Genomic DNA, 15,792 nt, shown 5'->3' with positions numbered 1-15,792 from the left:
TGAGATTGTCAAATTCTCCTCCATGATCACTTCTAATGGTTGTTATGAGATATCCCTTTTGGTTTTGTATTCTCTTACATAGAGATGCAAATTCATCAAAGGCTTCATCTTTATGTTTTAAAAATAGAGTCCATGTGAAGCGAGAGAAATCATCAACTATTACAAAAGTGTATCTTGAACCGCCTAGGCTAGGTGTAGTAATAGGTCCAAACAAATCCAAGTGTAGTAATTCTAAGGGTCTAGTGGTAGACACTTCATTTTTAGATTTATGAGATACCTTGGTTTGTTTTTCTCTTTGACAAACATCACATACATGGTCTTTTTCAAATTTGAGTTTGGGTAAGTTTCTAACTAAATTCTTAGATGCGATGGTCTTAATCACTTTTACATTAACATGTCGTAATTTACTATGCCATAGGTAGGGATCAACATCATTTGACATAAGACATGTATTACTAGAATTAGCTTCATCCAATAAGCAAATATAGATATTATTTTTCCTAATTCCTTTCAAGATAGTCTTATTATTTGAATTTTTCACTAAGCAATGAGAGGTTTTGAAAATGACACTATATCCTATCTTACATAGTTGACTCACACTAAGCAAATTATACTTTAAATTGTCAACTAGGCGTACATTGGATATGATTGTACCTTCAATGGTGATTTCACCGATGCCAATGATTTTTCCTTTGCTATTGTCCCCAAATATCACCATTCCTCCATTGTACTTGTTTAGCTTGGTGAATAGATTGGGGTTAGCCGTCATATGCTTGGAGCATCTACTATCAATATACCATTCAATTGCTTCCTTGCTCTTCAAGCATACCTACGAAAGCAATCAATTATATGTTAGTCCCCATAATCTCATAGGTCCATTGAGGTTAGGATTGATCATACCCTTAGGTATCCAAGCTCTTCTAGAATTTTGATTTTGTGTTATAGGTGTGATAGATGTAGGTTTTTTATGTCCAAATGATCTTTGGGTTCTTCTTGGTCCTTGAAATTCATAGTGTCTATATGGAACATAGTAATTTTACGATGTGTAAGACTTATTGTTGATATAGGCCCTTTGGTGATCATGGGGCCTAGTGTATGTGTTTGGTCTATAGTGATTTTGAGGTCTTTGGGGTGCATATGGCATATATGAAGTATTTTGCCTATATGGTTGAAATGGCTTAGGCTTGGGATATTGCTTTTGTGGCCTTTGGGGCACAAATTCTCTTTGAGGTTTGTCAGTCCTCTTTTGAGAAGTATAGTAGAATGCATGATGCTTTCTTTTTGTATCCGATTCTTTATATATCACCTTACCATCAATATAGGCACCGATGCAAGTTTCATGCCCGGGTAAATGATATTTTTCACATACAATGGGATGTAAGGTTTGGCCTTGGTTTGATTTTCTCTATTTTGGAGTTCTCATCTTTTCCTTTCCTTTGGCTTGATGTGATCTTTTACCATCATAGCCTAGACCTTCTTTATTTTGAGGTCCCTTTTGTGGGTTTCCTAATAATGTATCTAAGGTCTTTTGACCCTTAGTAAAGGTGTGCAATGTGGAGGTTAGATTCTTATTTTCTTCTTCTAGATTGTGTGCATGTGAAGTCAACTCATCAATTTTGTGTAGAAGATTGGCTACTTCTTTTTCTAAGGCCTTTTTAGAAGCTTCATCTTGGAGACTTACATTATAAAGTTCTTTAAAGGCCTCTTGAAGTTCTTCATATTCTAAATCATCATTGCAAACCGATAAGGAGCTATGATAGGGAGAGTTTACCTCGTCATCATCATTGTTGTGAGCCATTAGTGCTAAGTTGACGGTCTCTTCATCGGATTCATTATTTTCTTCTTCACTATCACTTGAATCCCATGATATCTCGGCGGTGCAAGCCTTTTTCTTTCTACTTTCCTTTCCTTTTAGCTTGGGGCACTCGGTTTTGAAGTGTCCGGGCTTTCTACATTTATAACACACAATGTCCTTGTTAGTATTGAAAGGTTTTTCCTTTGTGTATGTTTTACCTTTGATTTCTTTTGATGGTTGTCCTTTGTAGAATCTTCCTCCTCTCTTTCTTAGGAATTTTTGAAATTTCCTTGTGATTAGAGAGATTTCTTTCTCTACATCTTCTTCATCGCTTTCTTCTTCTTCGGATTCACAAGAGGTCTTGAGTGCGATGGACTTTCTCCTTGGTTCTTTTACTTCTATGACTTTATCATCTTCAAGGAGTTCAACTTCATGGGTTTGTAGAGTACCCATCAATTCATCCATGTGTAGGACCTCTAGATCTTTTGCTTGTTTGATGGCGGTCACCATTGGTCTCCATTTGAAGGGTAGTGATCTCAAGATCTTCCTTACATTCTCCGCTTTGGTGTATTCCTTTCCTAAGCTTTTCAACTTGTAAATAATATTAGTAAACCTAGTAAACATGTTAGAAATACTTTCATTATCAAACATTTTAAACAATTCATATTTATGAATAAGCTTGTCAATTTTGAGTTGTTTAACTTGTGATGTTTCTTCATAGGTAACCACAAGAGTATCAAACATCTCTTTAGCCGTGTTACACATACTAGTTCTATTGAATTTCTTTTCACTAAGAGCACATTGTAGGAATGCAATAGTTTTGTAGTTTTGTTGTATGTGTGTTTTATCCGATGGTGTCCATTCTGATTTCTCCTTAGGTATAATTTTTTTTCCAACTTCTTTTGTGATTTGGAAGGGACCTTCCTCAATCACAGTCCATACATCAATATCATGAGCACACACATAATTTTTAAATCTACACTTCCAATAGGCAAATCCTTCACCATCAAAGTATGGTGGCCTAGAAGTGTTGAGCCCCTCAATTTTGTGTGTAGAAGATGATGATGCCATGGATCATTTTTAGCACAATATAAAGATAAATATGGTCTTAGTTTTGAGCTCCCACTCTGATACCAATTGTTGGGTAACCTAGAGGGGGGTGAATAGGCTACCACTAGTAGATTTTGCCTCTTTTTCGATTAGTTGCACACTTATATTAAATATAAAAAGCAAGAGTAAATGAGGCACAAGATTTATAGTGGTTCGGCTAACTTAGCCTACGTCCACTCCTCTCAACCTTGAGAGAATTCCACTAGTATTTTTCTTTCAATACAATAGGTGGGGAAATGACACATTTACAACTCTTTTTAACAGGACAAGAGGATCCTTACAATCTTAGTTCCAGGATAAGAGTATCCTTTCAATCTCTTAAGGATGAGAGGGTCCTTGTACTAATCTAAGTACGGTCTAGATTAATACAACAATGCTTTATCAAGTCAAAAGCATAAACAAATAAATACAATAGAAGTTTGGTATAAATACCTATCAAAGAATAGTGATACTTTTACCCTTTGAGTGATGGTGCTCAATGATATGAATGAGAGTGATGCACCTTGAGTCTCCTAGATGATTCTCCTTGATGGCATGAGTTGGAGAGAGTGGAGAGTTAAGAGCTTTGTAAGATCTCTTTGAAGAGCTTGAATTGAATAATTTAGCTCAATGATAAATTTTCACTTTTGTACTTTTGCAAATATACTATGCACTTTTTCTATTAAAAGATGTGTTTTGTTTCTTGTTTGGATGTGTTTTATAAAGCCAAAAGTTGGAGTTTGTTTGTTCTCCAACGGTTATAAAACAGTCATATTTTTAGACTGTCGGTCGACCTATAAAGGTTGTCGATCGACCATAGAAAACTAGCCGTTGAAAAACTAGTCGTTAAGGCCAAGTTTGGGGCTGTCGGTCGATTGTCGGTCGACCTATGGATCGACCTACAAGTGTCGGTCGACCTATAGTTCTGTCGGTTGCAACCGACAGGCTACTGAAAATAGGTGTGTGTTTTTTATATTCTGTAGGTCGATCGACAGAGTCTGTAGGTCGACCGACAGACAGTTGTCCTATTTTTTATTATCTGTCAAGGGGATTTTTGGTCCAGCTTGCTTGGTACTTCATAGGTTTTTGTCCAACACTTTAATGGCCATGTTTCTTGAGTCTAGGGCATGGGAATGAGTTCCTCCTAGGGTCTCTTACATGTGAATGCAATGTGATATGCACATGTAAAGAAATGTGTTCTAATGCACTTGAATCTTCTTGGAGAGTCTTTGTCTTATTAATTCTTGGCTTCCTTTAGAAGATGTTCTTCAATCTTTAAATTTCTTCTTTTCCTTAACTCTTCTGTTGTGAGCTCCGTTGATCAAGTCTTTCCTGGATGCTTGATGCTTCCAACGTCTGACTATGAAGCTTGCTTAAAGAATAGAATATTAGTATTAATCTTAATGTTTGTTATCATCAAAATCAGTTTATGGAGAAATGTATTTTCCAACACCATTTAGAGGTTGATCCATCCACCTATAAGAAAGCGATGAGATCTAGGGACTCACTGCTATGAAAAGAAGCCATTGATGAGGAAATGAGCTCCTTAATGCAAAATGAGACCTGACACCTTGTTGATCTGCCTAAAGGGACTAAGACAATAGGGTGTAAGTGAGTATTGAAGAAGAAACTTAATCCAGATGGGTCTATAGCCAGGTATAAAGCACGGTTAGTAGCTAAGGGCTATACCCAGGTGAGAGGGATAGATTATTTTGACATCTACTCCCCGGTCTGCCATTTGGCAACGATAAGGATTCTTCTTGCCATAGCATCTATTAAGCACTATGTTGTGCATCAAATGGATGTAAAAATAGCTTTCCTTAATGGAGACCTAATAGAAGAAATCTACATGAACCAACCTGAAGGGTTTGTCATGGAAGGTTCTGAAAAAAGAGTTTGTAAATTAAAAAAATCTCTCTATGGTCTTAAACAAGCACCTAAATTGTGGCATGAGAAATTTGAAAAGATAGTAAAGAGCCTTGGTTTTTGGACTAGCGACTCGGATAAGTACCTTTACTTTTGGTTTGAGTCAAACAAAGTCGCGATTATTTGCTTGTATGTAGATGACATGTTGATTCTAGGTTCTGATCTCTCTGTAGTGAGTGACATTAAAAAAACATTGTCTAAAGAATTCGACATGAAAGATCTTGGTGTGGTAGACACCGTTCTTGGAATGAGAGTAAGCTTCGACGAGTAAGGGATCACCCTTAGTCAGTCTCATTACATTGAGAGGCTACTTTCTAGTTGGGGATACAGTGAGTGTAAACTGATTGAGACACCCTATGACTATAACAAACGGTTGAAACCTAACACAGGCGACACCGTGAATCAGTTAGAATATTCTAGACTGATTGGTAGTCTCATGTATGCAATGAATTACACTAGGCCAGATATAGCCTTTAAGGTAGGCATGCTGAGTCGTTTCACTAGTAATCTTAGAAAAGAGCATTGGGATGCCCTAACGAGGCTGATGACATACCTTAAGGGTACTCTAGGTTATGCTCTATGTTATACTGGACATCCTCCAACTTTGGAAGGATATTCTGATGCATCTTGGTGCTCAGATTTGGGAGACAGCAGATCCACTAGTGATTATGTATTTACATTAGGAGGAGCAGCTGTAGCATGGAAGTCCAAGAGACAGACTTGTATTGCTCTGTCATCTATGGAATCAAAACTTTATGCTCTAGCCTCTGCAGAAGATGAAGTAGAGTGGATGAAGGATCTGATCATGGATATTCCATTGAAGAGTTTTAAGTTAAACTCCATATCTATATTCTATGATAATCAAGCAACAAAGACGATTGTGAATAACTCACTCTTTAATGGTAAGAGGAGACACATCAGGCTGAAACAGGCCATGCTGAATTATAGAACAGAACAAGGGATTATCACTTTGATTGATGTGAGATCGAAGGATAATACGGCAGATACCCTTATAAAGGGATTGAACAAAGATCGAACATTCAAAACTACGGGGAAGATGGGGTTAAAGACTATTTAGTCAAGTCTTAACCTAATTCAGTATTATTTTGAATTATTCGAATCTCATCTAGCCTTGGAAAGCATTCGAGATAGTTTACATGTTTTAGATAACTTAGTTAGGTTACTAAGTATGAGGGTTTGTGAAACCATTCCAAATTTGATGGTGTAGCAAATTCTTCATGTGAACTTTTCTTACTTTGTTATTCCACAAAGGAATATGAAAAATGTCTGATATGTTTCAATGATATTGTGCAAGTCTGTATGTCATTCCAAATTTGATGACATGTCTTTCATAGTATGGTGTACCATTCCAAATTTGATGATACAATATAAATCTATGACTGATATGACGAACACAGTATTCCAAATGGAAATATGGTATGGTCCTTATGATAGAGACTATATATGATCGAGTTCTTGTAAAGAAACTTGATGATACTTATTATTTTTTATTTACCTTCAGCCATATATGGAATGTACTAAGTTCTTATTGTTGAACTAGATACTATTGTACAAATGATTGAATCATATTATCTTATGAAATTCATATTTGACAAATTACAGAGAATGACGAAGATGGAGGAGAACGGTTGAACTTGGATCTCGATGAGGATGACTTACTTGATGAGTAAAGTCACATGGATTGCAAGAACTTTTCTTTTTGATTATTTCTTTTGGTTTAGCCACTTGCATGTGGAACTTCAGATTTATTGTTGGGTTTAGTTTTGACCTAAAACTCTAGTTTTATTTCTTGAAATTTACTTATTACTTTTTTGATTTATTGGATTATTGATATTCAATTTATATTGATTCAATTATTGATTGAACAATGGTTTCTATATATGTGTGGTGGATATATGTAGAACATAAGAGGAGATTGTAAGGGTATTTATGTAATATCCTTTCATATGATCTAATATAATCATACTTGTATTAATACTCAGACTGTGAGGGGCAATCTTGTAATTAATCCATCTGACCTAAACCCTAGTTCCCTATAAATACTAGCTGGAGGCAGCAGTCTGGGTATTCCAAACTAGATACTGAGGGTGTAATGCTTTAAGCAACCTTGTGCTTAAACCCTAAACCCTAACACGGAGTATGTTATGCATCATTATTAGGAACCTCATTGCAACTCTGCCTAATATTCGATAGATTTAAAATCCGAGAACGCTCTCCCGTATGTAAATTTATGTTTTCCTATTTATAAATTGGCAGAAGTATCTTTATACGGTCTAACATAGATATGCTTATCTCCAAAGGACAAATTCACAAAATAAATTAGTTATAGCATCTCAGAATCATGGTTCTTAATCTTGGATCATTATACTGTCATGATCGATCCAACAAATGAGGGTAAATATGAAAAAACGCCTTCATTACGGTATTAGGGATGCCATATGGGCAAAATGGTAAGCTCACACCCTGAAAGGGGTATATTAGTCATTTGAGGACAAATTTAACCAAAACCGTAACACCTAACTAATGGAATGGGAACTCAGGAGGTGCAACTGTATAATTAGAAACACATGGGATCACTGAGAAGCGCAAAATTGTTTAGGGTTTGCAACTGAAAATCAAACCCTAAACCATTTGCGGAAGATGAACCCTAAAATCAAGATTTTCCAATGCCAGGTCCTCTGAGAAGCGCAAAATCACAGAGATTCTGTGTGTGGATTATGTTTTTGTTTTTTTAGTTGACAATTCTGGTGTTTTCTTGTGTTAGACAAATCAAGCAGAGGAAAGACCAATATGGAAGATAATAGTGGAGGAGGACAAAGGAAGCTCCAAAGAACCAGTAAGGATGTGGACTTCAGTGATCTACCAGATGCTATTTTGTGCCACCTTCTCTCATTTCTTCCTACCAAGGATGCTATGAGAACGAGCTTTTTAGGCAAGGGATGGAGATCTCTGTGGACCTCTCTGTGATTTTGCGCTTCTCAAAGGATCTAGCATTGGAAAATCTTGATTTTAGGGTTCATCTTCCCCAAATGGTTTAAGGTTTGATTTTCAGTTTCAAATCCTAAACGATTTGGGAAAGATGAGGGCGATTTGATCATTTTACTCTTTAATTTTTGTGGGTTTTTGTCACAAGGGCATTTTGGTCATTAGATTCCCTGAAACTAACATCTAACCTTCCAAACTAACGGATTGGACCAAAATGCTACACTATTTTGAAAGTAGGGGAAAATTTGCAATTAGAAAAGTTGTAAGGATGCATTTAGACAAATGAGTATTTTTAGGGAGACATTTGTAAAAAACCCTTAAAAAAAAAGAAGAAAGAACTTACCCCGGATCGTGTGTTTGGGTGTACTTGCATCCATACACAACCAAACATGAAATGTCCAGTACACCACTACAACATTGTTTTTCTATGGGGTTGGGTTGGTCATTTTGCGCCCATGTGTGTCTGACGCAGGTACACACCCAAACGCACAACCGGGTGGCGTTCCTTTTCCAAAAAATGAAAATAATACTTTGTTTCAATTAAAAATTAATTCCGTATTGACTTGAGGCTGCGGGTCAATGGGATCTGGATTTTCCGGATTTTTTGTGTGCTTTTCTCTCTTGATCTCTCTGCCCGAGAGGCCCTTTCAATTCATCCAAGCAATCTGAGCCGTTGATTTATTTTTCGCCTCTTTACATTTTCCTTGAAGAATTGAGACTTGAGGAACTTGATACCCTTCTGTGCTTGTATTGGTACAAAAACAAAAGTTCTTTTTATTGGTTGACGTTTAGGGAAAAAGATCTCTGTCCAGGAGTGTGGCCTACACCAGCACTCCCATGAGTCTATCTCTCTTCTCCCCCCATGTGACAAGACATCTCTACCCCTTTATTTTAAGGAAGAAAGAGATTGACACATGGGAATGCTGGCGTAAGCCACACTCTCGTACAGAAAACTGCTTCCCTGAAGTTTATTACAAAAAAGTACAATTGGGTGAAGAAAACGAAGGAAACAGCGACGAAGAAAACACTGTACGCAGTGTCCTTGCGGTTGCGTGAGTTTGCAGCGGAGAAAGGGAAGGCGAAGCCTCATCGTCTCGCGTCGTTACCTGCGAATAGCGGAGAGAGAGACAACGAGAGAGAGGGAGAGAGAATGTCGGCTGTAACGAACCAAGAGGAAGACAAGAAGCCCACCGATCAGTCGGTGGCTCACATCAATCTCAAGGTCAAGGGTCAGGTTTGATCCTCTTTCTCTTATGCTTTTCGCTTTACCTTCTCGATTCGTTCCACTAGGGTTCATCTTTGGCGCTGTTTTTTGATTCCTTGTTTCCGTTACTTCGATCCTCTGCGTTCTTCGACATGTATTTGGTTCCATTAACAGACCTTTTACTTAGATAGTTCAGTTTTAGGGTTTCTCGGTTTGACTGCACGTATTTCTGGAGTTTACTGGTGCTTCAGAACTCCTTGTGGTTATGTAATTTGGATATGTAGGCTCCGTTTTGCTCATAATTATCATTTGTCAAGAGTATTTCATCTACTTCTATGATCGGATTATGATCATTCACTTGTTTAGATTCTTCCTTTTTTTATTTTGCAAACTTCAAAGTTCTGTAATGTGCTAATTTTTTAACCTAATGCACTGTATGCTTGTGTTTTGAATGATGTTATGTTTTACTGTGAAGGGGAAAACCCAGTAACTGATGGTGTCATTCCTGCTTGATTTTTTTTTTACTTGAAATTGATTTGGCTTTTACTCGAGGATGTGAAGTTTCTGGGATTAATGCCAGTTATGTCCGAAAACTGTAAATCCTACATGACCTATTATATGCTCTCATGGCCTTCTAGTTGGAACACGTGATTTGAGTCTCTCAGTCTGAAACAGTGGTGGAGTATGCACTGATAATTTTCAAGGTGGAATATGATATAGGAGAAGAAAAGAGATAGAATAATGTCTATTGTTAAAGAGTTTGTGTGTGTATACTGCAGTACAAACGTTGTTAAAAATGGGAAACACGGAATCCAAAATCCTAATTAGCACATGCTGAGAGGATCTTTTTGTATAGTATTTGCAGATTAGATAAGTGATTAAGTTTCAGTCATGTTTTTTGGAGGGGGAACATTTGATTATTTTTCATCTTGGAGCATCCCTCACATGTGTTGTCATATTAGTAATGTGGTCTCCATTCCCATCATCATGGGGCGTTGGTAGTTTTGGAATCAAATTGATATTCCTAGAACCCCGTGGGTAACCATAGAAATGAGTGGGTAGGAGATGGTTTTAGGCCTTGAGATGCTAATAGATAAAACAATTTTGTGATTGAGGCTAAATTTTTTAAAGTTGGATAAGAAGTGTGGTTTTTCTTCCAATTATTTTCAGTATTTAAATTTTCTTTTAGTTCCTCACTTTTCTCTTTCTTTGAATAGTGATTTCAGACTTAAAAATGCATTCCAGGATATTGAGTGCTATTATTTTATATAAATAGCTCTTTGTTTGAGAGGATTTTGTCAGAGATTAGCTTTCCCTATGTGTTATTAAGTTGATTCTGAGGTGGGGAGTCACTGTTACATGTTCATCATAATCCAATATGAATATTGATTGTGTGTAGTGTGGTTGTGTAAACCATTACTCTAGTAAGTTATCATGGCACTGTATAGTGGTACTATATGTTATTCTGGTTATCTTTGTTAGGTTGCATTTGTAGACTGTGGATCTGATGCACAGGGGCTGTGGATTTTCCGGCTCTGTGATCAGTTGTCTGAAATATCCGATAGCCTGGCCCAAAGTTCAAATTTGAATATTCCACAAAAACTGGGGTTCATTCACCATTTCTGCTGGTTCTGTTGATCCTTGTGCACACTTGTTTGATATCATAGCTGTAATGCCAATGTACACTCATGCACACTTCTCCAATGATTTTTCATGCTTTTTGTTATTAAGATAGAGTCTGCAGCAAGTATTGTATTGCTGATAGAATAAATGAACATCTTTGTTCTTGTAAGCTGGTGAGTTCTGGCAATTAAGCACAGTAAAACATATATGGGTATTGGCAAATCTTGATTCAGCTTGACTACTCAGTTTGAATCTGTTCTGGTTTCATGTACACATCAACCGGTAACCAACTTAACCAGACCCTTCCTGGATGATATTCTCGATTGTTCTGCTTGACATTTTGATTTCAATTGCTATTTCATCAAGCCTTGAGTCAGCAGTGACTCTTCCTGCTTATTAGTACTAAGTCTATAATATGAAATGCTCCTGCCAGAATGTCCTTTATTCATAATCCTATTCTTGGTCATTAGAATTCTCACTATACTATTTTAGAACTCGGTTTTATTTCCAGTATTGTTACTGAGGGTTTTCAAATGGTTTGTTGTCACTGCTCTGCGACAGACACTGATGCAGTTTGGCAACACACTTAACATCTGTTGATTTTGCTGTTTCTGCTTTTAGGATGGAAATGAAGTGTTCTTTAGGATCAAGAGAAGCACTCAGCTGCGGAAGCTCATGAATGCATACTGTGATCGACAATCTGTGGAGCTCAACTCAATTGCATTTTTGTTTGATGGCCGTCGTCTCCGAGGAGAACAGACTCCTGATGAGGTCTCTCTATTGCTCCTGCATTCTTGCTTTGCTTTTTCTTGTTTCATCAATAGGGGGTTTAATGATCAGTCCATACATGTCAAAGACCAAAGCTCTAACTCTACCTTCTTCATTGCAGCTTGAGATGGAAGATGGGGATGAGATTGACGCAATGCTGCACCAGACAGGTGGTGCAACTGCCTAGATAAAGGGATGGGTAGATTTTTTCTGTAGAAGGAATTAAAATTCAGGTACTTCAATTTCCTGGAATTGTAGCATGGGCAATATCTTGTATTAAGTATCATCTGTTGGACTCTGGTGCTGCCTAATGTCTCAGACTAGAACCTGCTCATACTAGTAAGGAAATTTCTAAATCCCTACAGCATGATATGTGATGCCACCATATGGTGCAGCTTTTGTTTGCTGTTCTGTGGATACTCATATTTGTTGTCTGTGATTTTGTAACGACTGAGGTCCGAGTGAGTCCGGGTCTCTTGCTTTTATGTCTTCAATGATCTTTGGGCTTGAGAAAGCATCTCCATTCTCCTGTACTCATGTGGCATAGCAGATATCGTTGAGATGCTCTCTCTGCCCCGTAGCTATATGGAGGCAAGCGAGGATTTAAGAATCACTATAGATTGGAACATATGTGATACCATGTTTTCATGATGCCATGGTTTTAAGCCCCTTATGAGTTATGACTCGGAGGGATCATCTATTTGAAATGTCTCACATTAATTCCTTTACCTGGCTTTTGGGGATGATGCACCCTGACCTATGACCATGAGAAGGTTTTGGTTTATGAGTGAAAGATGAGAAGAGCTTATTATTGTTTCCTTCGGTTCATCCATGAATGGTTTAAATTTTAAAGGAAATTTCAGATTTGGTTGTATTATTTATTAGGGAGGGGGGATTTACATACTAGCACTGTGTAATAGAATTGTATAAGCTAACATTTTATTGATTGTTGGATCTCCATCTCTGCATTTTAGCCTTTAAATCTGTCAATTTGCAATCCCATTCTCTTTACCCCCACTACACCCCCCTCTTTCTTCCCTATCCCTACTGCTGGTCATCTCCTCCTCCCCCCCCCCCCTCTTCCCTCTTCACAGGAATTCAAGACCTGGCATCTGTGTAGTTCCTACTCATTAGCAGCCAGCGGATCAGTGGCATATTTGCATTTTTTGTTTAGCAGTTATGCTTATCTCATGGCAACGGTGATACTGGCTGACTATCTTAAATCCCCGAAATTCGAAACATTAAGAGAAATGTTAAAATTTTACATGAGAAATTGTTTGAAGGAAATTTTCAGGTTAAATTTAAAACCGAAACAAACAGAGCAGTAGAATCATTCAATTTTCTTTTCTTGGGACACAGGAAATCTCCAATTGGGATATATCTTTTCAAAGTCATATAAACATAAATGACAAGCAATTTCGAATATCTTTCCTGACAGAAAGCAGGCAGGAAAAGAATAGAAGAAACGACAACCTTTGGGAAGAAATGCTTTTGATTTTGTACTTTTTTCTTCTCCTCATCTCTTTAAAGATCAGGGGACTCTGACAAGATTAAATGTGGAATTTCTCAAATTGGAGTGTCAGTATGATAATGTCCACTTGCAGGCCGGGCCTCCGGAGTCTTTATATTGGAAAACGACGTTTCATGAAACAGGGGTGGGGTGGAGAAAAGAGATAGGGCGGCGAGGGAGGGGTTGGGGTAGGGTCGAGAGTGGACGGGTAAAGAGGGGGAGAAAGCGGAGAGGAGAGAGTGGAGATAGATGAAAAGCACTGGTGAGTTGCGACGAAGAGCAGCAAGAGAGAGGGGAGGAGATAATGGGGTCACAACAACATGGATTTAATGGCTGAAATGTAGAAAGCAGATCAATGATCAATAAAATAATCGTGTAAATTTTCATTATCTTAAGAAAAAAAATTGCAATATTTCATTATACAGTGGTAGTGTGTGCATACACATGTGCGTGTTGGCAAAGAATCTTATCATGTCGATTTTTGCATGTATTATTATCAGTTGTAGGTAAGGGATAGACATAATCACTGAACCCCTATACTTGATCGGGCTTGTCACTACAAAATATGAACGCGTACTTTAGTATATCAATGACGAAAGTCCTATGGTCCAAATTCTATATGTTGGCTGTGGGTAAGCGTTTTGTGAGTGAAAGAGTCGCTCAATAAGGTTTTCAGTGCCCGATTGGGGAACATCAAGAAAGAGAGATTGTCTATGAATAGTCAGCTGAGAATCGGGATCTTGTACTATTTTAGAAATGGTTTGCAAAATTTATTTACATAAAATTAAATTTTAATTATATATATGATTCAAAATATTTAAATCCAATTTTGCAATTCCAATCACGTACACAGACACTTTGATATAGACATGTACTATGGAATAGGATTTGGTAATATTGACATGTGTGCCCTAGATTCCATAATGATGATGTTGATTAGTGGAGGATTGGTATATAATTGTTATTATGTAATTATTCATTTTGAAAATGATTTGTTAATAAAATAATTAATTTATTTTATTTAATAGATATGATGTAACCAAGGTTTTAAAACTCGGGTTTCGAATAGGTTTCGATCAGCCAGAAATCGAGTTCGTCTCGATTTCGACCATATCTCGGTCGAAACCTAGGACTTTCTCCAGACTAACTCGAATCTTGGTTTCGAAGCCCAGAAATTGTTTTTTTGCCCTAATTCTTATTGTGTTGCCTATTTTTGACATTTTACATCCAATCCGTGCATTGGTTTCATATAGAGAACACTAAAAATATTTCTTGTGGTTTTGATCCAAGTTTGATACTGTATATTGTTCTTGGACATGGTATCGAAAAAGGTTTAACCGGTACATAACTCCTTCAATATGAATAGATTTAAACAACATTGGATTCGTTAGAAAGTCTTGTTTTGATAGCTTTTCAACAAGTCCAAGATTGCTTAAATCTGATTTATATTGAAGGAGTTATGTACCGGTCAAACTTAATTTGGTGTGCGCCAATGTTGTCAAAATTGCTTTGAATGAAAATATTTTTTTGGAATCAAAACAAATGAATATTTTACTGCACTTTTGGTTTTTAGCAATGTTTTACCATATTAAGATTTATGAAAATTTTAGATTTTAGAAAAAAAAACCCAATATTAGAAAGTTGAAAATTGCACTTATCGTCGAAAATCCAATTGTTGTTCTTGAACTGGGGGGTTGACTTTTTTTTCTTTTGAAATTTTATTTTTTAACTATTTTTATTGGATTCAAATTAGGGGTGTTAATTATTACCTATTCTACCCCCAACCCCAAGGCACAATCATGGTCAAACGGCCAAAAGAGAAAAGACCCAAACGCAAACGTTCCAACTTCCAACTCCCTAACGACCTAGGTAACCTAACCGTCCTAAATGACTAAGTAACCATTAACCTTAATTATTTACCAAAAAAAAACCATTAACCCTAATTAACCTTCCAAATTCCACCTCTTTTTTTCTTTTTTCTATTTAGTCTCGAAATCAAAATTTCAGTCTTTGAGTAATTGTTTGTGGATTCAATCTAACACGTTTCCTCATAGGGTTTGTTTTATGATGGGATCTTATAATCTAATAAGGATTACATTTGGAATTAAGGTGGCTTCTTTAATTAACTTCTACCATAATCTAACAAGTGAATGAACCCAGGCATTGGTATTTACGCTCGTGTTCAAGGCGCAGTTGTGCATTTTATTGCATTTGTAATATTTAAATTTGAGCAATGCTAGGAGGACATTATTTGCTTAGTACCGTTTAGTGCCCGTTTAGAGTTAAATAGGTCACTAGCCGACCGAGGCCCGTTTAAGACCTAAGGATGCCCGATTAAAGACCACACCGACCGACCAAAATTAAACATTGTCCGCCAATGCAAGCCCGAACACCTTAACACTGATGAGGCCGTCTAGGCCGAGAGACAACCGACGTTGACACCCTAATTCAAATAGAGGGTATTTGCTTATTTATGAATAATATCTTAAGTAAATGAAATACATTTTACTTAAATGATATTAGACATAACATGTCTGTCTAGTTTGCATAAATACTATTTGTCTTAGTTTGAGCCAAGTTTTCCCTAGTTTCGATGGGCATATGTGTCGAAACCACCGAAATATGGTCGAAACTAGTCGAAACCATCGAAGCCCAGTCGAATCGAGGGATTTTATAAAATCCCCCTTCAACTCGTCTCAGAAACCTGTGAAACCGAGTTAACTCGGTGGTTTCGACAGGTTTCAGTCGATTTTTTCTTCCATGGGTGCAACAACTTTAATTATCCATTGAAATTAAAATAAATAATTATTTTCCTTTAAGATTTTGCTTTTTCACCAATTAGACGTGCACTAGAATTGGACGTTGCGATTC

At 37.0% G+C, this 15,792-nt stretch overlaps 1 protein-coding gene across 1 annotated transcript; it reads left to right on the top strand.

Annotated features, from left to right (window-relative positions):
• Positions 1-8,793: 8,793 nt before the first annotated feature.
• LOC122641424 (small ubiquitin-related modifier 1-like) lies at positions 8,794-11,816 on the top strand. Its single transcript, XM_043834661.1, has 3 exons — positions 8,794-9,050; positions 11,265-11,414; positions 11,533-11,816. Exons 1-3 carry the CDS (start codon positions 8,967-8,969, stop codon positions 11,596-11,598), a joined length of 300 nt encoding a protein of 99 aa, XP_043690596.1. The 5' UTR covers positions 8,794-8,966; the 3' UTR covers positions 11,599-11,816.
• Positions 11,817-15,792: the final 3,976 nt, after the last annotated feature.

The sequence above is a fragment of the Telopea speciosissima genome, chromosome 10, assembly GCF_018873765.1.
Source record: "Telopea speciosissima isolate NSW1024214 ecotype Mountain lineage chromosome 10, Tspe_v1, whole genome shotgun sequence".
NCBI lineage: Eukaryota > Viridiplantae > Streptophyta > Magnoliopsida > Proteales > Proteaceae > Telopea > Telopea speciosissima.
This window is presented reverse-complemented; position numbering and strand designations above follow the sequence as displayed.